Source organism: Nicotiana sylvestris, chromosome 3, assembly GCF_000393655.2.
Source record: "Nicotiana sylvestris chromosome 3, ASM39365v2, whole genome shotgun sequence".
Lineage (NCBI taxonomy): Eukaryota > Viridiplantae > Streptophyta > Magnoliopsida > Solanales > Solanaceae > Nicotiana > Nicotiana sylvestris.
In genome coordinates this window covers 211,632,910-211,656,355 of record NC_091059.1, presented here as the reverse complement: position 1 = coordinate 211,656,355, position 23,446 = coordinate 211,632,910, and the positions used below count along the sequence as shown (strand labels likewise).

Here is a 23,446-nt window from a genome sequence, read left to right as displayed (position 1 = left end):
CCCAAGGGTTCTACTATTCCTAGCTCAGCTAAAATTCAATTATAGCTCAAAGATTCACCCAAAAACCCTAAAGGGTATATTACTGTGAGCTCGAAAAACTTAACAATCATTTGATAAAAACCTAAGGGTTTACTTTATCCTAAGTTCAAGATTCATTCAAACTTGGTTGTAAAGATAACATGTCTATAAGTTCGATCGAGCCACCCCCGAGATAAGGTCTCGAACAAATTTCAAACTATAGGACTTACCCTTATATAAACGAAAAACTTAAGAGTTTGCTTTATGAACTGAAGTTAGTGGAATTACAACCATGAAATTTTTTAGCATTTTCAATAAAGATGGAGAGCATATCTGAACTTTAAATTTATGAAGGCATTCGAAGAAAAATTTCTATATATCAAAAAACATGTACAAAAGGCCAGTCAAGGCCTTACAAAAAAGAAGAGAAATTAAAATCTAGCTACGATCGGGGCTAGCACCCTCGGGATTGACTTCCTCTCGAGCAGCCTCTTCAGAAGCAATGTCTCCTTCAGGCCCCCCATTAGACCCGCCTCGGCTGCCTTCTTCGTCATCATCCTCATCATCGGAGGGTAGAAGCCGCCTGGCTTCAGCTTCAAGTTCTTTGGCCCGAGTAATTTCCTTGAAAAGGTCAAAACCTCGAGCATGAATTTCCTTGAGGGTTTTCCTCCGCGTTGGCACTTTGCCAAATTATTGCTCTACCGCTCCCGGTCGTAGGCCTCCCTTAGCTATATTTGAACGGCCTCGGCGTTAGCCCGGTATATGGCGATGGACTTGTCCACCATGACCTTGGTCTTCTTGATTTTCGCCTTGGCCTCAACAAGCCTGGTTTCAAGTTCTTCGACCCTCTTGGTCTGAGACGAGCTCTTCTCTTTACAATTTTGAAGTTGGGCCTCAGCTGAATATAGTATGGCCAAGGCTTCCTCCTTTTTCGTAGCAAGGCGGTCCATGTTCTCTTTACACCAATCACAATCGGCCTTAACCTGATCGACCACTACTCGGATAGCTCGATCCTATCTATCTTCTGCTGCAACTGAGATAGCGAAGTATTAGCTTGCACAATCGAGTTGATTCCATACTTTATTAGAAAGGCGGTTACCTGCTTGTCTAACTCGGCCTCCTCTTCACGAGCCTTGGCCAGGTCTGCTTGAAGATCTTTTATGACCTCGTCCTTTTGGTCACAAAGTATCTTCAGGGCGTTTCTCTCTTCCGAGATCCTTTGGAGTTCGGCTTCACACTGACTAAGGTCAGCTTGGAATTTGGCAGAGGCCTATACAAAGAAGAAAACACAAGTTAGATTTGTAAAGACAGAGACGAAGAACAGTAACCAAAAAGCGACTGGTACCTACCTTAGAAAAAAGACAATGGGCTTCAGCTATAAGGATCGAAGCATCATTAATATCATAGGCATTATCGACCCCCACGAAGCAATCCCGGAAAGGATCACTTATGCTAGAGCCTCCGTCGATATCGAGAGTTTTTAGCACTCGGGCCTCCCTTATTGTTTCTTCAAAAAAGACTGGCATTGAAGGCAGCTGACCTATTGTCATGGCCCCGAGCAAATCGCTCGGGGCACTCTGTCCGATCTTCTGTATTTCAGAACCGGTCCCGCCCGGTGTAGAAGGTGTTGATTGAGAAATGATCTCGACCTCTGGAGATTCAAGGTTCATGCCCGACTTTTTCTTCAAAACCTCCTTGATACTAGGCTTAGCTACAACAGGTGGATATTCGGAAGGAGTGGTGATTTCGACGGCCTTCCTGGAGTGGGCCACCAGCACCAAAGTGTCTTCTTATTCTTCCTCGGCCTGATCTCTCAACTTTTGAACCGTATCCGCCGAGAGAGCGACCATTTTTCTCCTCACCCTTCAAAGTTTGGGTTTTGACACCTCGGACTGTGAGACATCTTTTCTCTTCTTATACTCCTCCGGCTTTGGAGCCGGGGACTTGGCTTCTCCTCCTTCACTTGGAGGCCTCAGAATGGCATCCTTGGTCAAGCCTGCATGAAGGAAAATTAGTAATAAATGAAATATGAAGTTTCTTTAGAATACAGAGGAAGAGACCCTTACCATGATTGGCTTCCCAACGACCCTTAGCCAAATCTCGCCATGCTCGATCAGCACGAGTGAAAGTAGAGGCAAATTTTCGGATCCAATCTTCAAAATCGGGCACCGCTTGAGGCATCCAAGAGACAGCTACATGATTAAGGATAAATGTTAGACAAAATTAAAAGAAACATAAGAATCGAGATATGAAGATTCACTTACGATAGAGGTTCCATTCCTCAAGGAATGACATCTTTTACTTCGATATTATATCACAGGTTATCACCCGTATGAATGGCTCATCCAACCTCGATCTTTATCCTCGTCGATGCTCGAGAATAAAGTCTTTGTTGCCCGACATTGAAGCTTAATCAGCCCTCGATAGAGTCGAGGCCGATACAACCGTATGAGGTGGTTCAAAGTAAACTCCAACCCCTTGCCTCGCTGGAGAAAAAGCGCAACATGATTACTATACGCCAAAGTGAGGGATGGATCTGACCGAGGTTGACTTTGTACCTTCTGCAGAAGTCGAAAATCATGGGATCGACGGGACCCAGCATGAAGAGGTAAGTGTAAACACTTAAGAACCCCCTTCACATGTGTGGTGATGCTCTCTTCGGGTGCGGGAATGTGCACCACTACCTCGGAATGGCCGACCGACGACTGACATGCATTGATGGTTTTGGGAACCGAACCAATGGGACGTTTCGGTCACATCCATCGCTTATATCATGAAGACGACGTCGTGATCGAGGTGCAGGGGAATCGAGACTCAAATCGTTTCTTATCATTTCATTCTAAGAAATGCGAGGACTATTTGTATACAATTAAAATCGAGCATATCCAATTTTATGGGCTCGAGGGTCTGCCTCGAGGTTAAGTTCATATTGAAGCGAGCTCGAGCTCGAAGACACGAAGACCGAAGGATCGAGATCGGGCAAGAACAATATCGAGCAACAGAATAGCGAGATATCAGTGATCGACCACAAATCTCGACGGGAATCTCGGAACCGACAGAACCGCTAATGGTTATTGATACCAATCATAGATTTTACTTCCGAAATTAGAGTTATACCTTATTTGGGATTCCTCTACTATATAAAGAGGAACCCTGTTCATTTGTAAGGCAACACTGACTGAGAAATAACAATATGATGCTCTCTTACTTGCTTATAACTTACTATTATTCTTATTGTTCTTAACGTTTGATCTCGAGCATGTTCCAATCGAGGACGATACTGCTTGCAATGACACTGGTTTGATTTATCTAAATCATTTAATTCATTTATTTGTCTTGTCATCTATCAATTGGCGTTAAATCAGATCACGTATCCTTATTACCACATTACAAGTCTAATTGTTACTCGTATTTCGAGGTAAACATCTTATATCCTGAATTTTAAATTAGTAGTTCAAAAATTCAGGACACTTAATCCTAAATTTCAGATTAGCATCTAAAAAATTCAGGACACTAAGTCTTGAATTTCAAAATTCAAGATATTTAATCCTGAAGTTTTGGTGAATTAAAGAATCTTTAAATACATTATAAATTATGAATATATTTTAAATAACGGGCTTAAAAGTAACTATTGTTGCACTTCACCATTTCATCTTTCACTTCAGTATATTTATATCCTATGTGGCTGTGCAACTATGACTAACTAATGAGAATAAATGAAAACACTCAAATAGAACTAGTTTCTCTGCACTTTTGGAATTTCAAACTTGATAGTGTGGGTGCCATAACTACTGTACAACACCAAGGACAAAGAAAATTTTGTGTTTAAAAGGTAATAGTATATACAAGAAAGAACCTTTTATATCATGTGTAAATATTTATTTAATAAATTCGTCTCCAAAGGAAATGAAAGTTGAAACAATATCACTTTGTATGCTTGTAAATCTTAAAAAGGTGCTTTGCTACATTATAATTCTTGTCTCGATCTGATTAAGTCGTAGTTTGCTTTCTTAATAGGGAAAGCAGCTTGTAGTGACTAGATTTTAAACAATAAACAAGAGAGGGGCTTCTATCTTTTTCAAAAGTTAGATTTATAGGTTACTTCAAAAGGCTCTACCTTTAAAGCCTCAACTTTTGTCATTACGATTCTTTTACAAATATTTGAAACTAATACTATCGAGTATTCCCATTTGGTGTGATTTTTAGAGTGAGGATTCGCAACTAGAATATAGTATGGTTAATGGACTATAATTCCCTTGAAAGAGGATTACTCAATGCCATTGGAATTTTGAGATAGATTTATTCTTCATATTTCGAGTTTACTAACTTTTACATTAAGTACGGAACCGTAACTAGCTCGATCGAAAAAGCATGCAGGGGGTTTCGAATCCCCTTGAAAGGGGATTACTAAATGCCACTGGAATTTCGAGACAGATTTATCCTTCATCTTTCGAGTTTACTAGTTCTTACATTAAGTACGGAAACGCGACGAGCTCGACCAAAAAAGCATACAGGGGGTTTTGAACCTATAGCCTCTCATCTGGAGGATCTCCTGCTCAACCAACTCGGTCATCCTTATAGGTTATAACACTTACCTTACTAACCTCTATTTCTAGAAGAAACACTTCTTTTTCTCCTTAATAACAAGGTAAGTTCTAGAACAGGTAAAATTATTCCATCCTTTCTTTCCTTGAAGTCAGTTCGCAAATCACATCGAATATGTAAACTGCATTAGGCAAGTCCAGTGCGACGCGCTCTGACTTAGAATATTATTGGTAAGGAAAATCGATCCCAAATCTCCAATGTGAGAAACTACTCACTTAACCAACTCGACCACCCGTTGCGGTATATATAATAATTTTAGTTACTACTTACTAAATAGCCCCTTTGGAGGAATCATTTTGTAACTCTCCCTAGAATCAAGATGGTAGGTAGGCCATATTTCTCTGCAAACAAAATTAAACAAATCACAAAAATCCAAAACCTACACGCAGCACTGTACTCCAACACCACATTCACTTTTCCCTCAGATACTGCAAATTCTTCTTCCTTAGTCAAAAGCATTTCTGGCCTTTTGGGTCCCCCACTCCCCATTATCTCAGTATTTCCCAAATTCCCCCTATATTTCTTTAATCATTATCATCTCTCCAACTTCAACTCAAATCTACATCATTAAAATAGTACTGCTACTTACAGAACTACACAACAAATATTCAAGATTCTTTATTATTATTCTACTAGCAGTAAAAATACTAGTAGTATTCCATTAGATCTATTAAAAACATTGTACTAATCCTCAAATGATTATCCAACTGTAAAGCAAGATCCACCCCTCCCAAAAGAAAATAATCCGGTGCACCAAACTCTCATTGTATGGGATCCGGAAAGGGCCGGACTATAAGTATTTATTGTGCGCAGCCTTACCATGCATTTTTCTAATAAGCTTTTTTCGTGGCTCGAATCCGTAACTTCCTGATACAACAATTTTATTAGTTACTCCAAAGCTGCCCTAAAAAAAAAATACAAATATCATAAGAAGAAAAAATGAACTTAACAAAAACCAGTTGAACCTAGCAAAGTCCTCAACTTTCTCCTTCATTTTCCTGAAACTTCTCTGCCTCAAGTGAGTTAGAACCTTAAACTAGAGAATACAATGACTTCAAGACAGCCACTTCCTTCAAATCCAAGACATATGACAAGTACAATTTTCCTTATTATTACAACCTTAGCTTCACTTATAATCCTCTTTGCCATTCTTTATTTTCTTTACTATCTTTGGTATTCTTTGGTACACCGTTCTCGTACTAACCCTTTTGATTCCAATACACCTCTTGTTAAGCTCCACAGGTTCAGTTACAAAGAGCTAAAATCAGCTACTGAAGGTTTTAGTGATTCAACTTCAATTGGAAAAGGTGGATCAGGAACTGTATTCAGAGGAATTCTTGAAGATGGGAAATTAGTAGCAGTTAAGTTACTGGATTCTGGTTCATTCCAAAGTGAAAGGGAATTTCAGAATGAGCTTCAAATTCTTGGTGGGATAAAATCTCCTCTTATAGTTTCACTTCTTGGTTATTGTGTAGAGAAAAGTAAAAGACTTGTTGTATATGAATATATGCCTAATAGAAGTTTACAAGAATCCCTTTTTTCTGAGTCAAATTTGTGTATGAATTGGAGTAGAAGATTTGATGTCATTCTTGATGTTGCTAAAGCATTGGCATTTTTGCATATTGATTGTGACCCACCTGTAATTCATGGTGATGTGAAGCCTAGCAATGTGTTGCTTGATTCTGAGTATAGAGCTAAGCTTTCTGATTTTGGGTTGTCAAGATTGAAACTTGAGGAAGAATTTGGTGTTGATTTGTTCAGTCAAGAATTGGGTAAGAGTCAGGAACTATGGAAAAGTCAAGATCTTTCTGGGAATTTAGGGGTTATGACTACAGGAACTGAGACTCCAACACCTATTGGGACACCTATGGAAAGTCAAGATGAGGTAGATTTTGCTATGGCTTTACAGGCTTCTTCTTCTTCTAAAGGTAGTAAAAGTTTCCAAAATATTAGAGCTTTTGGCTTGAATTCTGTGACCCATAATTTAAGTTTCTTTAATGAAAATGATGCCACATCTAGGAATGTTAAAGGAAAGGAAGTTTCAGTTATTGAAAATGGTGTAGCTAGTTATGAAGAGGAGCTTAGTAGTTTTGACAATAGTAAAAAGTTGGATTTGGGTGCTGCTTTAAGTGGAGATGATAAAGCAAGAAATGTCAAACAGTGGGGTAAAGATTGGTGGTGGAGACAAGATGGTAGTGGTGAATTATGTAGCAAAGATTATGTGATGGAATGGATTGGAAGCCAAATTTGCCCATCAACTAATCCTGAGTGGGACTTAGAAAAAAAGTGCTCTCCTCAGAAAACCAGTTTGGATATTTCAGCACCTCTGAGTAAATTTGAGGAAGTCCAAGAAACCACATTACATGAACAAGAGATAGAGATTCCCAAGAAAGAGTCCGAGAAGGAGATAAAGGGGAAAACGCATAACAAGAAGCCGAGGAAGATGAAAGAGTGGTGGAAAGAAGAGCACCTTGATGAACTAAGCAAGAAGAGTAAGAAAGCCAAGAGGCTAGAACATTACTGTAAAAAGAGGTTCAAGATTCCTCATTTTGATATTGGTAAACGCTTTCGATTCAAGAGAAAGAGAAATTTCAGAATGCAGAACCAGAATGTAGATGATCCGGATGCAGAATTCAGTTTTAGGAAAGGTTGGAGGAGAAAGAATTCGCGCTCAGTTGGTAGTGATATGTGGAGCGGTGATCTATTCAGTCGAGAGTTGAGCAGCACGACAAGCATGAGAGGTACATTATGCTATGTTGCACCAGAATATGGAGGGTGTGGTTACTTAATGGAAAAGGCTGATATATACAGCTTTGGAGTTCTTATCCTTGTAATAGTCTCCGGTCGGAGGCCTTTACATGTTCTCAATTCACCAATGAAACTTGAGAAAGCAAATTTGATAAGCTGGTGTAAGCAGTTAGCTAATGCTGGAAATGTGTTAGAACTTGTTGATGAGAGGCTAAGAGATGACTACAACAAAGAACAGGCAAGTCTTTGCATTAACTTAGCACTTGCTTGCTTACAGAAAATGCCTGAATTGCGGCCTGACATTAGTGACATTGTTAAGATTTTGAAAGGAGAGATGGAGTTACCATCTCTTCCTTTTGAATTCTCTCCCTCCCCGCCTTCGAGAAATTTCAGTAGATCAAGGAGACGACAGAAGAGTTGCGCAGAATAGGTTTCCTTTTTGAAATTACTTGTCTATGTTGAGAAAAATTCACAAGGGTGTATGTTTAGAATCTGAATCAGTTGTTTTTTATGTAAATAAGGTGATTGTTTTTTAACTGTCTTTCTGATGATTACCAACTGCAGACTGCCAATACTAACAATGACATATTTTTAGTCCTTCAAAAGAAATCTCCTCTTTGTCCTTAGCAACATAGTGGTAACATGTAAACCTTCCTAACTTTTTTATCTATAGATGGTTTTCTTGATATTTCGTAGTCGTGGAAGTAGCCACTAATACTTGCTTACATTGCACCCATTGGGATGCAGCCTTTTCTCGGACCCTGTGGGATGCTTTGTGCACTGGACTGCCTTTTTTTTGCAGGTGCATTTTGATACTTGTAACATGTTAAAATTTCAATTTCCTCTATAGGAAAACAAGACTCCTCATGATGCTGTAATTTTAAAGAAGAAAAAGAAAAGGTCTTTTAGTGGAGGAGAGGGAGTTGTATATGGAGGGAAAACAGGAGGAGATATTGTTAGTTTCTACTTTGACTTGGTTTAAAAACCAAAATGCTTCTCCCTTTATTATGATGTTATAGTTTGGTCCACTTCATAAAAATCTCACCAATATAGGCAGTTTTTCAACTCATAAAAACTTCAAGTTGTATATGGAGGGAAAACAGAAAGGAAGAAAACATTATTAGCTTCTATTTTGACTTAATTTAAATATTTTCTCCCTTCTTCATTATGATAGTTTGGTCCACTTCATAAAAACCTCAGCTGTTTGGTGAACAATAACTCAGTTTTGCTTGGACCAGACAGGACCACTATTCTTTTTCCAATCCTTTGTGGCTCGGATTTACATTTTGAAAAGGCAATTTATATTTTAAAACTCAATTCGAGACCTGCTGTTAGGAATGAAGATGTACTTGCCATCCTACCATAGAGGCGGATGTAGTCTAGAGTTTGTAGGTTCATGTGAACCCATAATTTTCGATATAGAGTATATATATACACACACTAGCATTAGTGTACGTGCGGTGTACGTGTTTTTTGCGTCTATTAAAAAAAGTGAATAAAATTGAGAACAAGAATAAATTATGTGCAATAACAATTGACGTCGAGATAAATACAATATTTATTTAAATTGAAATATAAATGTTACATTGGCAAAATAGTTGAATGCGGAGTTATTGGGTATCTTCTGAACTTACAAAGATTAAAAATTTATTTAGGTTAATTATATAACTTTTGTATTTATATATATTTTTATAAAGATAATATGATATGTTATATCTTGTATCTGACCTAATATCTCTTTATAGACGTTGTTCTTGGAGTAAAAAATACTATTTCAAGAATTAAGTATTATATATACCATATAGTATGTATGATTATCCTTAGTACAGTGTTCTAAGCTATATGCTTTTTTGGATTTAGTTAAGGTTGTTCGAATAGTAAATAAATTATGATAAAATTTTCTTCTCTCTTATTAATTAGTACTTTTATCTCCCTCTCAAAGTTTAGTTTTCCCTTCTCTACTATATTTATTTTATTTTTATGCTTCTAATGATTTAAGGCATGTTTAGTGAATATTATTTCTTTTTTTCTTTTCTTCACCTGCTAAGCTCCTTAAATTTTAGATTTTAATAAAATTTAGTGGCTTAGAATTGAAAATATTCTTTAGACGTGCTCATCGATTATATTCAAGTCTTTCTAATTTTTTAATTATTTGCTCGCAAAATGTGACAAGTGGTACGTGATACCTATAAAAAATGATAATTAGACCATATTAAAATTTATATGTCTAAAATAATTGCCCGCACTACAAAAGTTATAAAATATAATTTAATACATCTAAAATAAAGTTTATAAAAGATTATAACATATGGTAATACACTAATTTTAATAAAGCTATCGCAATTGGTTTCATATTTGCTAGAGTGATTCTTTCCAAAATTAATTTTATGCTTGATGGACAATATTTCTTAAAGTTGATTAAAAATTAATATCTAAATATTAAAAAAATAATACAAGATATTCTTAAAAATATACTTCACAATTCTCAAGTGTGTAATTCTAAGACAAATGTTTTGAAGAAAAGCTTTCATTATTGTTCTTGATATTTTAAAAACTTAGAATCGTGACAGTCATATAATTTGAATAGGGAAAAAGTTTATAGAAGTAAAATCTTAATTAATTTTAAATTCTTAAATATTAGGAATTTTTGCATAGTTCAAATAAGGAAGGATTTGATACACAACAATTTAGTTGATTTTAAAGTCCTACATATTAGGAAAATAATTAAATATAATTACAACTTTGTCCAATGTGAAATTCATTTTTAAAGGGTAAAAAAGGCTAACGACATTTGGTTTCATATTTGCTGGAGTGATTCTTTCCAAAATTAATTTTATACTTGATGGACAGCATTTCTTAAAGTTGATTAAAAACTAATATCTAAATATTAAAAAAATAATACAAGATATTCTTAAAAATATACTTCACAATTCTCAAGTGTTTAATTCTAAGACAAATGTTTTGAAGAAAAGCTTTCATTATTGTTCTTGATATTTTAAAAACTTAGAATCGTGACAGTCATATAATTTGAATAAGGAAATTTTTTATAGAAGTAAAATTTTAATTAATTTTAAATTCTTAAATATTAGGAATTTTTGCATAGTTCAAATAAGGAAGGATTTAATACACAATAATTTAGTTGATTTTAAAGTCCTACATATTAGGAAAATAATTAAAATACAATTACAACTTTGTCCAATGTGAAATCCATTTTTAAAGGGTAAAAAAGGCGAACGCCATTTCACAAAGGGTCTTCGTGCTTTTAATATAGTATAGATATAGATATAGATATAGATATATATTAAAATTTTACCAAATATTAGATTTGAACTCATAGCTTTAGTAGTATAATGAGTTTAATACAAGTTTGAACTTTGAACTCATTCAATTTAAATTCGGGATCCGTCTTTACGCCACCGCAACCTTAGGTAGTTACCAGACGGACCATAATTCAAGTCTTTCTCCCGGGCTACTGCGCAATAACTTCTAAAAGAATTCGATTACCTAACTTCTTATAATTTAAAAATATTAATCTTTGGGTACGCGCGTTGCGCTTGTATTATGTGTCAATAATAATAATTTTTTTAGAATTATATAAATAATATCCAAAATATGTGTTTGCGTTATAAAATAAAACTTATTGAAAAATGGTGTCTTCCTAAAACTGATAAACATTAATCCTTTTTAGGAATTCGGGTAGAGTGGTTCTTACTTTAGTTTATTTCGATACGTGCCTCATCATACAAATATATTATAGTATAATAACTATACTATATATTTCATCGCTACGTAATAACAAATTTAACTATATAATACTATAAAATTTAAGTAACAATTAAAACAAACATCGTATTTAAAATAACAGTACGATACAATACAATAGGTAACAACCATCCAAACAAGTTGTTAGTCTCGTCTAGCAACATGTTCTGTATAAAGTGATATTATACAGAAATTTTAGTAAAAGAATCCTAGTTCTAGAGCATTAATTGCTGCGCAAATTTTGGAAGAAGAATCTTAAATCTAAGTGAGCGTAATTGCTTGGACACTATTTGTTAGCCATATTGATTAAAGTTACCCACTTATTACGTGTTTGGCACAATTTTGGTAAAAGAATCCTAAGTCAGAATTGACATTAATTCCTGGTTCAATTTTGAAAATTTGGTTTATTATATTTACATATTATAATTTTATCCAACATAAAATATACTTATGAAGGGCAAAAAAGGCGAATGATATTTCGCTAGGGGCCTTCGTGCTTTTAATAAAGTATAGATATAGATATAGATATAGATATAGATATACAATATCTTTTTCCCTTTCTTTTTTTTTTCAAAAAAAAAAATATATATCCGCAAGGAGTGTGAACTGGGGAAAGACTACAGATTAGTAAAATGGTTATACATAATCGCAATCCTTAGCGCATTATTAATTGCAAAAAATATTGTTGATTAGTTAAATATTTTAGACCATCCGTAGGGTGATGCAACGCCTTACCAGAGAAATATTCGCTAGAAAGTATATTCTTATTATTGATAGTGAAATTTCAATGTTGACTTTACATGTGTTATCTTCTCATTTTCCAGAAGAGAATGTCAATGGAATTTAAATATATTGTGCACTGGCTTTAAATAAACAATGAATAGATATTTTCAAACAAAAATCTGATTAATTAGTTAGTTAAAATCTTTTAAGCAGATTTTTTTGTGATATTGGTACGCACATTGGAGTTCCCTTGTACAATCCAAACTATGGAATTAGCAAAAAGTGGGTAGATTGTCTTTTCAAATATGGTAAGAGGATTCCTTGAGATTCTGTGATCTTTAGCAGGACTTTTGCGATTTACTAAATAATCTATACTTTTTTTTATTCCATTTCATCTCCAACATGTTAGATAATTTGCCTAATTATAATACTTTATCCCTTCCTGATATGTTTTTCCCCTCTAATCTCATAAGTTAGGCACCCAACAATTAAGTTATTCATGAGTTGGGACCCGCTTAACTTAGCTAGGACATAGATCATGTGTTACTCCCTCCGTTTTAATTAAAATTAAGAAATAAAAAAGTTTTGAAATTTGTTGTCTTCAACGTATCCTAGCATTTGTGTGGCGATTCTTTTCTTAAACTTGTGATCTTGAATATACTATAACATTGGTGTTACTACAAAGATATATCACTAAAGATGAAATGAAGAGTGTAAACTTAACTGTTTAAATATATTAATGTATTATTCTTTTTAGGATGAAATGATAAAGATAATGTTAAGGCTGTATTGTGGTCCGGGTCCGGGCCTAAACGGGACAAACGGGCCTGGGCTTTGGCGGGTCGGGCTTTGGTGGTCCCGTACCAAACAGTCTCGGGCCTAACGGGCCAAATGAGTGGAACCGGCTCACTGCGGTCCTAAGCCCACATGGTCCTGGACTAAATGGATCGGGCCCGCGGGCCTAACCGGATTTTTTCGTTCCGGGCTATTTTTTTATTTTTTTTATCTAAGGCAATTTCTTATAAACTATATATGTATATACTAATATAAATTGCTTATATATAGCTATATAAATATATATAGTATGTATATATAATTATATATTGTCTTATATAATATATAGCTTATATATATTATATATACTATATCTATATCTATAATATATATATATAGAGAGAGAGAGAGAGAGTTTATATGTATTAGATATATAGATAGTGCCTTATATATAGCTTATATGTATTAGATATATATAGTTTATATGTATTGGATATATATATATATATATATATATAGTCCAATATGTAGATATAGTATATATAATATATATAAGCTATAGATATAGTTCAAATTAAAGTTTACATTTAATACTCGGTATCAAAGCTGCAAATTAAAGTTTATATTTAATACTTCAAATTAAAGTTCAATACCTTCAACATAATACTTCAAATTAATTTAACAAACTAGAACATTAAGCATAATACGTCTAATAATTTTAAAATAACACAAATTATCTCAAATCAACTTAAAATCTTAAATACAAATGTCTGGAGAACGCGCAAGACAACTCTTTATATGCCTCCTTAAAGAGTCTGTGCCCTCCTTTCGACGACGAGTGTAGACTCGACCACAGTTCTTGCACTTTATTATGTAAACTTCTTCATTTTCTTCTACCACATTAAAGTGTTCCAAAATAAATGGGTGCAATCTAGAATCACCGGGCATGATTTAACTTGAATTAAGAATTGGAGTTTGAGAAATGAGAGATGAGTGAAGACTTGAATACTTCAATTTGAGTTTGAGAAATGAGAGAGATTGATTAATTTGTGAGTAAAAATGAAAGAATGAGGGGGTATTTATAGTTGAGAATAGGGAAAGTGTAATTATAAAAAGTTTGGGGTTAAAACAAAGTTTGGGAGCCAAATGGCTATTTTTGAAAGTGCCAAACGGCTAAAAATGCAGTCCAACAACTACATTTTAAATATCTGACCGTTGTCCCTTTTTAATTTTTTTTTTTTAAAAAATTAGTTGTTGGGCCCGTTTGGGCCGGCCCGCCTGCCGGTCTCGGGCTAAACTGTCCCGGGCTCACGGGCTTTATGGTAAGGACCGGCCCGTTATGGGCTTTTGCACTACTACAGACCGGCCCGTTTGAGACCGACCCGTTTGAGACCGGCCCGTTTGGCCCATTTGGCATGCGGTCCCGGGCCGGTCCCGGCCCATAATACACTCTTAATGTCATATAAACTAGAATGGAGAGAGTAATAGTTTGGATTTGTAGGTAAGCTTAGTTTGTAATGGACTAGGGTCAGACTAAAATTTGGGTGAGGGGTGGGGGTGAGGGGTGGATGGTGCAGAAAAACAAAAAAAAAAAAATTTAAAATTACAAAAAAAAATAATGTTTTTTGCCCGGGGGAGGGGTAAGTAGGGTGGGTGGTGACAAAAAAACTGAAATTTGAAAAGAAAAAAAAGCGTTTTTTGAAATGGGCCAAGCCTTTTGTCGAAGGTTCTATAGGTAAAAATAGCACGGTATAGCCAGTTTTCGGACTGGTCATTCAAAAATAGTCGGCGTTTACGAAGTCAATGAAAAATAGCCGCTATTTTGCTGCAACAGAGACCGGTCCAGCATAATATACTGGAGTTCGGTGCACCTGTGTATGAACTCCAGCATATTATGTTGGACCGGTATACTTTGCTGACTCCAGTATAATATACTGGAGACTGGAGCACCGGTGCTTCAAACTCCAGTATATTATACTGGACAATTATATTTGCTGGAACTCCAGTATATTATGTTGGAGTTCTAATGTACGTATGCTGGAACTCCATCATATTATGCTGGAGTTCCAGCACACCTATCCTGGAACTCCATCATAATATAATATACTTGCGTATTTTTCGGGTTTTGAACAGAGTTTTCACTCAGTTTTATCTTTACAATGAAAAATGACTAAATTTTTATTACTTTTAAAACTATGCTATTTTTGAATGACCAGTTGTAAATCTGGTCATTTTTGTCCCGTTCTATAGGGATCTAGGCCCATATGAATGTTTGAAATGGGCCAAGCCTAGAGTCCAACCACAGGTGTATCATTACCCTCGAAAGCGGGGAAACTGACCACATGATCGGCAATGGGCATAAACCCTAAAACAAGATTCACTCGTTCTTCAGTCCTCACGTAGACATGAAGGGGAGGCCCCACAGATAGGATTCAGATTTCTGAACGGGAAAGCATTTTTTGTCGGCCTATACGCTGACTCTGAATCAAAGATTTTTTAGAATTCTAACTATAATTAGTAGATCGCACTTTGTTGATTTGAAGTTACTGAGAATGCAGTAAAATTGGCATTAAAAGAAACAACCGCAAATTACAAGAGAAACCTGATAAAAGTGAAAGTAAAAGAACAAAATTGAATTGACGAATGACATAATCAAAAAATCAAAATGACATACACGCTTGACACTTGTGGTTGTGGCAGTTTGAGAATTTAATCGAGCTACGGTAGCACAACAATCTCAAACAAGAAATTAAGATCAGAACTTGCTAGGTCCAAATTGAATCATATAATATCAATCCAAATAAACCGAAGCCCGTAGCTAGTAGTGACCCAAAACCACGCGCCGCCACCGGAGCAGCAGACTTTTTGGAGGAATGCTCAGCAGAAATGGCTGACTTCGGAGGAGATGGAAGAGGATGAACAACCACCGAAACCTTCATTCCGTTAAAGCAACCGCCAGTGCCACAAATGAAGTAATACCTCTGGGTCTTGTTCAGCATAATGAAGTCTTTTCCGCCGGTCCAATTCCCAAGTGCACCTTCTATTGTGCAGTTATCATATCCAGTCTTGTTCACTAAAAACACATTGTACTGTGACTTCTGATACCTAAATGCTGTCACCCAACAAAGAAAGAAAAGTTAGAGAAGTAACAAAAACGCAAAATATGTACTAACGTACTTGTTTACAGTGTAATACGTACATATATAGTCACCGGCGTAGAAGGTTTGGTTGTTTGCCCAAAGGGTGTAGTTGATGCCAGGGTTCCAGCCTTTGTTAGCTCCGACGATATGGTCGGTGGCGTTAACGGTGGCAGCGGCGGCGAGGAGTAGGAAAAAGAGAACAGAGAGAGCCATGTTCAGAGAAATGTTGATAAGCCCGAGTGACAGAAGCTATGAGCTGGACGTGACTGGTTAATGTTTGGTTGAGGAAATAGCCAACTGAGCTAGTCCTACTTTATGACTGTACTTGGCCCAGCCACCATTATATACACATCCAAAGCAAATTAGATGACCGTTATCCGTTTGTTATTTTTATGGAAATAAATAATATAGTTTCTATAAATTATGATGTATATTCTCGTATATATTTGATTTTCTTTCCAAAAGTAGTGTTTGTTTTACTCCTTTTAGACTCTGGAGACCACCAAAACATTTGGAATCATGCTGAACCTAGTAACTTTAGTCTAAAATCTATATTTGTGTTAAAAAATTCATTGAATATGTATAAATTGTTAATTTAGAACTCAGTAACATAAACGAACTAGAATTCCGATTACACAAATACCGCAATCTGCTGTATGTGTTCGCAAAAGCAATGAGAAGTCTGTCCCCGTATCTCGATGTGCACTCTTTCTAATTAACTCCATACCCAAGAATTGGGTAGGATAACTTAGATTATATACCTATATCCAATTTAGCATCCTAGCAACCTAAACTGATTCAACTGCATGGTATATTAGTTCAGCAAGGATTCACCTGATGCCATTTATCTACAACAATCTGAACTTCATTCTTGGATTTATATGAAGACCGCAGACCCGAAGACATGGCCCAGTGCTGGCATCAGTTACTGAAGCAAAATCACATAGAGAATGAACACAAAATGTCACTTATATGAGGCATGGCTTGTCATATCGGATGTTGATGAATCAATATGAAAGGCAATGCAGTGACCGAGATTTTGCCAAGATTGACAATGTAACAGATTTGGCAATGCTGAAATGTTCTTGGAACACGTTCTTATGGCAAACCATATATAGCATGAATTTAGTTATCCATGTCGTCCCAAACACATCCCTACTAGGCCACTCGGGCAGCCATATCAAGAATCTAGAGAATACTCTAGCATGAATTGGACTCCGGGCAATTATCTTTAGAAGCAACCAAGACCGATGCTAACCCGGTCCCAGCAAAACAAATCTACATAGCTTGCACGGTCAAAGATTTATGGGTAGCTTCTAAAGGCACCCATCAGGCGTGGATGAGCTAGAGTCTTTCAAGCATCATTTAGTTACCTTCTACCTTTTTCACTTCTGATCACCCTGTGCGTCGGATGCTTTGTCGGTTTCCCCTTTTTAGTATGTTTAGGATCTCTCACATGTCGTTGGCCTCTTGGACCAGTTGGTAGCTGTAAGAACTTCAGGAGACCTGGGTCATCAAGAATTCCACCGGATTTCATCTCTGAATATAACTCTCTCGCCTGGGAGAATAACCTGCACTCCACAAGTCCTCCCACCAAAAGAGAATAATGTGCAGACTGGGGCACTACCTCATACTGCTTCATCTCTGCCCATATCTTCAATGCATTTTCCGGCTGCTTCAACTTCAAAAAACTATCAAGAATTAAGAGAAAGGTGTCCCTGTTTGGACCAACTTCAGCCCGTTTCATAGAGTTAAGAACTTCAATAGTTCCTTCTAGACTTGCACCTGCAAGAAATGAATGATATGTTTCAATAGTTGGACTGATATTGTCTTTCTCCATCAGAGCTAATATACTTCTCGCCTCAGCCAACTTAGATGATTCACACAGAGGACGTATCATCAAGTTGTATGTACTAGAATCAGGACGCAGACCCATATGTTTCACTTTATCAAGAATTTTAAGAGCTTCCTTCACACAATTCTCACAAGTCAGTACATAAATCAAAGCATTATACACCTCCAGGCCAGGAACCCAGCCGCGTTTCTGCATTTCATCATAAAGTCTAAGTGAATCGAACAAATTTCTAACCGTGGAGAAGCAGGAAATCATGTGGGTATACGAAGTAACATTTGGTTCAATACAACACTTGGACATTTCTCGCCATATCCTTTTGGCTTCAAATTTATCAACCATAATATTGCACCATCCATTAAGGATAATATTAAAACCATCAATTTCCAAGGGGAATAGCTTTTTATTAATAAACATGAATTCTTCAGCTTCTTCAATAAACCCATGCTTACAGAGAGTATTCAAGAATGTCAGGAATATTCTCTGATCAGGAGACATACTGAACTTCTCCATTATCTGGAATGTCTGTATAGCTTTGCCAGCATTATTGGCAGCAGCATATCTGTAAGAATATCATGAATTACTATGTCAAACAACATGTCAAGCAATTAATCATCTTACTCAAGTTAATGCATAGCATTTGTCTCAGTAGTTTATTGGGAATATCACGGGGACAGATGCACAATTTATGGCACGGGTTCAGCAGAACCCAGAAGCTTTAGCCTAGACCCCATATATGTGTTGAGAAATCCACTAAATATGTACATACAAAAAACTGTGAATCCAGTAGGATAAATGGATTGTGGGTTCGGTGGCAAGCAAGGGGTCGTCAAAATCCATAAACTTCAAATTCTGAATCCGCCTCTGAATATCACTACGTAATGAATACCTTAATTCTGAAAGAAACATGAATGACTAGGCCTATAAAAATTATGAAACAACTTTTCTAGCTAGATAGAGCAATTAAAAGGTAACATTTTTTGTGAGACTACTGATATCTACAAATTAATGCTTGAATTCAACGATCTAGTTAACAGTTGCTTCTCAGCAATTATGTAGATGAACTCACATAAATTACAGAAATCATATTACAAAGGTTACTCTGCATGAAAATGAATGACTTCACATTTCACTCAATGGTATGCGTCAAAAACATGGGAAAAGGAAATCAACCAAAAAATAAAAGATAAGTTTTTACCTATCAATCATGAGGAGGACCGCCTCTTGAATATTTATTGACATCTGAAGAAGATCTCGAATCAAAGACCAGGCAGTACTGAACTTACCATGGTTGCCCAGAATCCATATCATCAAACACCACGTGTTTTCCTCGAGGCATTTGCATTTCTCACCCCATTTGAATAGCAAATAGGCCAACTTCCACTGCTTTCTCAACTCCCAAATCACCAAAAAGACCAAGTCTTTGTTTGGTTTAACACAGCATTCATCAAGAAACAACATGGCTTCATCACCAGAATCAAAATCATTGGCCTTTTGTATAATCCCAACAAATTGGCTAACATCAAGTTGAGATTTTTCGCGCAAAGTGTCCACATGCTTACCGAAATTGATGATTTCGTAGCAAGTTAAATTGCCGGAGCTGAAGAAAGCGGGCTTGGATGGTGTAATATGACAAGTTCTGCCAAATGGTTGACGAAATGTCCCAAAGAAATGGCGCTTTAGTTTCGGTTTTGAAGCAAACAAACAAGGAGGCTGAGGAGCTATAGAGCCAATTATATGCTTAGAAGCGAGAGGGCGAGCATTATAGAGCCTTCGTGCAAGAGAGAGCAACCGCATTATTTCTCAGTTAAACCGGAGAAATCTCCATTTTCCTTCTGCTGTTTTAACTGTTGTGGAAACAACAAACCTCAGTTAGCTCAAGTCTACAGAAGCCATATGATTTTACAATTGGACGCCATTATTCTAAGCCCAAACCCAAATTGATCAGGCCCATGGATTACTGTTTGACTTTTCGAATAAGTAAAAATGGCGTGTAGTAGCCACTAATTAAGGGTGTCTTTAATTTTTATCCACTAATTATAATGCTCAGCAAAAATAGCCACCACTAATAGAAAAAAGACAATTTTACCCTTTCTTCCTCTCTTTCGCGTTGCATTTTCATCTGGAATACCCAAGGTGATTTCATGGTCGGCCTCCTCCATGCTTGGTCAACAACATCAATCCCTCAATCCCTTATCTGGGCACATCAATCCCTCAATCCCTTGTCTCTTTCTCTCTCTAAAAGAAAATGTCGGAACCCCTCTTCATTTCACACACTGTTGTTGCTTCTCTCAAGCACAAACTTCAACTTTCAAAATCCAGAAACTTTATAATAAACCCATGGATGAATTGCAGTTCAGTTCGACTCACAACTACTGCCACTGCCACTAAGTGTAGTGGAAAAGTGAATAGATGGTCCCTTTATGGCATGAATGCTCTTGTAACTGGTGGCACTCGAGGCATTAGGTACTTTTTCATTTGCTAGTTCATGATTTATGTTCTGTTTCTAGATATTTATAGTGTTTGGTCCATCTACAATTAAAAGCAACTATTATGCATATTGTTTCCATCCTACAAGTCAAAAAAATGGGAAACAAAGGACATACATTATAAAGTAATCCTTGTAGAATTAAGAACAGGTGTACTGTAAGTGCAAGACCAAGATAAGGACTGTCTGTCCTTAACATTTAAACATGGAATTAAAAGTTAAGGACTTTCAGTCCTTAACTTTTGAACAAGAAATTAAAACTTAAGGACTGTCTGTCATTAACTTTGTCACACCTCCTTTTTTCGCCCCCGCGTGGGGACAAGGGAGTTTTTCCAATTAAAGGACAATCGAAACGAGATTTGTTTATTTATTTCAGAGTCGCCACTTGGGAGATTTAGGGTGTCCCAAGTCACCAATTTAATCCCGAATCGAGGAAAAGAATGACTCTGTATTACAATCCGCGAACCAGAAATCCGGATAAGGAATTCTGTTAACCCGGGAGAAGGTGTTAGGCATTCCCGAGTTCCGTGGTTCTAGCACGGTCGCTCAACTGTCATATTCGGCTTGTTTATCTGATTTTATACAATTATGAGCTAATGTGCAAGTTTTAACTTTTAACCGCTTTCGTCATTATTTATATATTTTTTCAAGAATTGCAACATCATGGAAATACATCTCCAACCACGTCACATCAATGCACCCGTGGTTGTTGGCACATTTCAACTCTGTTGAGATTTGGATTTGGGTCACATAAATGTGCACCCGAGTTTTAAGAAAATTAAATTATTAAAAGGCGTGCCTAAAGCGACTAGCGTATCATTTACTTTGGGTAGGGCCGTGAAATTTTGCTAAACGGTCCATCCCGAAGTCTAAGCAATTTTAAAGCAAATATTTACCGAGGGCCCCACAATTTTGTATTTTTATTCGGTGAGGCTCATCTCATTCTTATTTTTTAAAGGAATTTGCAACGTCATGGACATGCATCTCGGATCACGTCACAATCAATGTACCCGTGATTAGAGACACATTTCGACTCCGTTGAGATTTGGATTTGGGTCACATAAATGTGCACCCGAGTTTAAGAAAGTAATTTAATTAAATCGCGTCTAAAGAGTCTAACGCGTTATTATCTTTGGGGAAGGCAGTGAAATTCACTAAACAGTCCATCCCGAATTCTAAGTATTTATTATGACCAATTATTGAGGGCCCCGCAATTTGCATTTTTATTTGGCGAGGCTCGTCTCATTATTTATTTATTTTAAAAAAATAATCTTAGAATTACTACATTTTTTATTTTTCGTTTTTCTCTAAAATAAATGAAGAAAAATGTCCTACTTTATTTACATACTTTCGAGTTATTATAGTTAAGTTTCGAAAGTGAGTCGTTTAAAGAGTTTACATGGGCAGCGCATAGAATGTTCTACATACATACAGTAAAAGAAAGAAAAGACTACATTAAACTACAACTTCAAATCTTTCTCATTTTTTGCATTCATGTTTCGAGTAGCTTACAAGATGAACCAGTGTATCGTTTGTGTACCTGGTATTGTCAATACAAGAAGAAGAAGGTCAGCAAAGTAGTATGTAACACAGCAACATACAGCAGCATAAAGCCCAACACAGTAGCTTCAACACCTCAATCCAGAAATCCCAGCAACACGGAGAAAACTAGTAAAAATGGAGAAGAAAAATAGTGCGGAAATCTCTCTTTGTTTTTCTTTCTAGATTTGAACTCTCTATGGTGTTCTTCCGCTCTCAATATTTCAGAAAATTTGGTTATATCTTTTTTACTATCTCCAAAATGAATTCTGTCCCTGTATATTCTGTGTATCCAGAGTGTATATCGAGTGTATACTGCTCTCTCCGCCCCCTCTTTTCTTCTTCTCTCTATCTAGTTTTTCCTCTTTTTTCCACCCCCTTCTTACTAAATTTTCTCTTCTATTTATAGCAAAATTTTCGAAATTTTCAGATTTGTTTTTTATTATTTTATTATTTTTTTAATTAAAAGAAATCCCACTTACAAATTGCTTTTATTTTTTTAGAAAAAGAAATCCCACCTTTATTTACTTTTATTTTTAAAATTCCAACTTTAATTACTTTATCTTATTTAAAATACCACTTTTTATTTTTTTAAAAGAGAATCTCACTTTATTTAACTTTTCTTTAAAAAACAAACCACTATCTTTTCTTTTTCTTTCAAAAATGCTACTTTCAATTACTTTTAAATTTTTTAAATTTTCAGATACCTTTATATTTATTTTTTAATTCCAATCTTCTTTTACTTTTAAATTTTTTAAAAATTTCCACAAAACTTTTTATTTTTTTAAATTTTCTACATTCTTTTACTTTTTTTTAAAAAAAGAGAGAATTTCACCTATTTTTACTTTTATATTTTTTTTTATTCAATACTTCCCTTTTTCTTATTTATTATTATTTTTTTAAATCATTCCCGAAATTATTATATTTTTTTAAAAAAATAAAAAATAAAAAAAATAAAAAAAATATTTTCGGATTTTTTATATATAAAAAAAAACAAAAAATAAAACTATTAATAGTGATAATTCACCTTTTATTTTTTATTTTTTTGGTTTTGTTTTGTGTTGGATAAAAATGAAGAAGGGGTGTTGGGTTAATGGAGCGGACCGGGTCGACCCAGTTTGAAGTGGACCGGGTCATGGGGAAAGTTGGGCAATTATTTGGGCCTGTAGCTTGAATTTTGAAGAAGAGGCCCAATTCCGACTTTCTTTATTTTTTGCTCTCTTTTCTTCTTTTATTTTTCTAAAACTAAATTATAAAAATACTTAAACTATTATTAAGAACTAAATTAAGTTATAAAAGCGCAAATTAACTCCCAATAACAATTAACGCACAATTAAGTAATAATTAAGCATAAAATTGTATATTCGGACATTAAATGCTAAAAATGCAAACGATACCTATTTTTGTAATTTTTATTTTTTTGTAAAACAAACTTAATTACTAACAATTGTAGAATTAAATCCTACATGCAAAATGCGACATATTTTTTTATTTTTATTAATTTAACAAATAAACATGCACAGACAAACATACAAATAATTACACAAAAATACCACAAAATATCACAAAAATTGCACACCAAGAAAAATTATTTTATTTTTGAATTTTTTTGGGAGTAATTCTCATATAGGGCAAAAATCACGTGCTTACAAACTTTTGAACCAAAAATTAAAACTTAAGGACTGCATGTCCTTAACTTTTGAACCAGAAATTAAAAGTTAAGGGCTGTCTGTTCTTTAACATTTAAACATATAATTAAAGTTAAGGACTGTCAGTCCTTAACATTTAAATATGGAA

General features: G+C 35.5%; 3 protein-coding genes across 4 annotated transcripts; 1 reads left to right on the top strand and 2 right to left on the bottom strand.

Moving 5' to 3' along the window:
* The first annotated feature begins 5,318 nt into the window (after positions 1 to 5,318).
* Positions 5,319 to 7,925, top strand: LOC104242404 (putative receptor-like protein kinase At1g80870). Its single transcript, XM_009797452.2, has one exon. The coding sequence runs from the start codon at positions 5,672 to 5,674 to the stop codon at positions 7,799 to 7,801; it is 2,130 nt and encodes a 709-aa protein (XP_009795754.1). The 5' UTR covers positions 5,319 to 5,671; the 3' UTR covers positions 7,802 to 7,925.
* A 7,233-nt stretch (positions 7,926 to 15,158) lies between these two features.
* On the bottom strand, positions 15,159 to 19,476 carry LOC104242422 (pentatricopeptide repeat-containing protein At1g80880, mitochondrial). 2 transcript variants are annotated; one of them, XM_070171448.1, is made up of 4 exons: positions 18,821 to 19,476; positions 16,605 to 18,184; positions 15,830 to 16,089; positions 15,159 to 15,742 (listed from the first exon to the last, which is right to left on the bottom strand). In XM_070171448.1, the coding sequence occupies exons 1-2, from the start codon at positions 19,417 to 19,419 to the stop codon at positions 17,140 to 17,142; spliced, it is 1,644 nt and encodes a 547-aa protein (XP_070027549.1). In that variant the 5' UTR covers positions 19,420 to 19,476; the 3' UTR covers positions 15,159 to 15,742; positions 15,830 to 16,089; positions 16,605 to 17,139. The 2 variants fall into 2 exon arrangements, with proteins under 2 accessions (XP_070027549.1, XP_009795772.1); XM_009797470.2 differs by having other exon boundaries at positions 15,830 to 18,184.
* Positions 15,396 to 15,983, bottom strand: LOC104242412 (early nodulin-like protein 17). Its single transcript, XM_009797463.2, has 2 exons — positions 15,830 to 15,983; positions 15,396 to 15,742 (listed from the first exon to the last, which is right to left on the bottom strand). The coding sequence occupies exons 1-2, from the start codon at positions 15,981 to 15,983 to the stop codon at positions 15,396 to 15,398; spliced, it is 501 nt and encodes a 166-aa protein (XP_009795765.1).
* Positions 19,477 to 23,446: the final 3,970 nt, after the last annotated feature.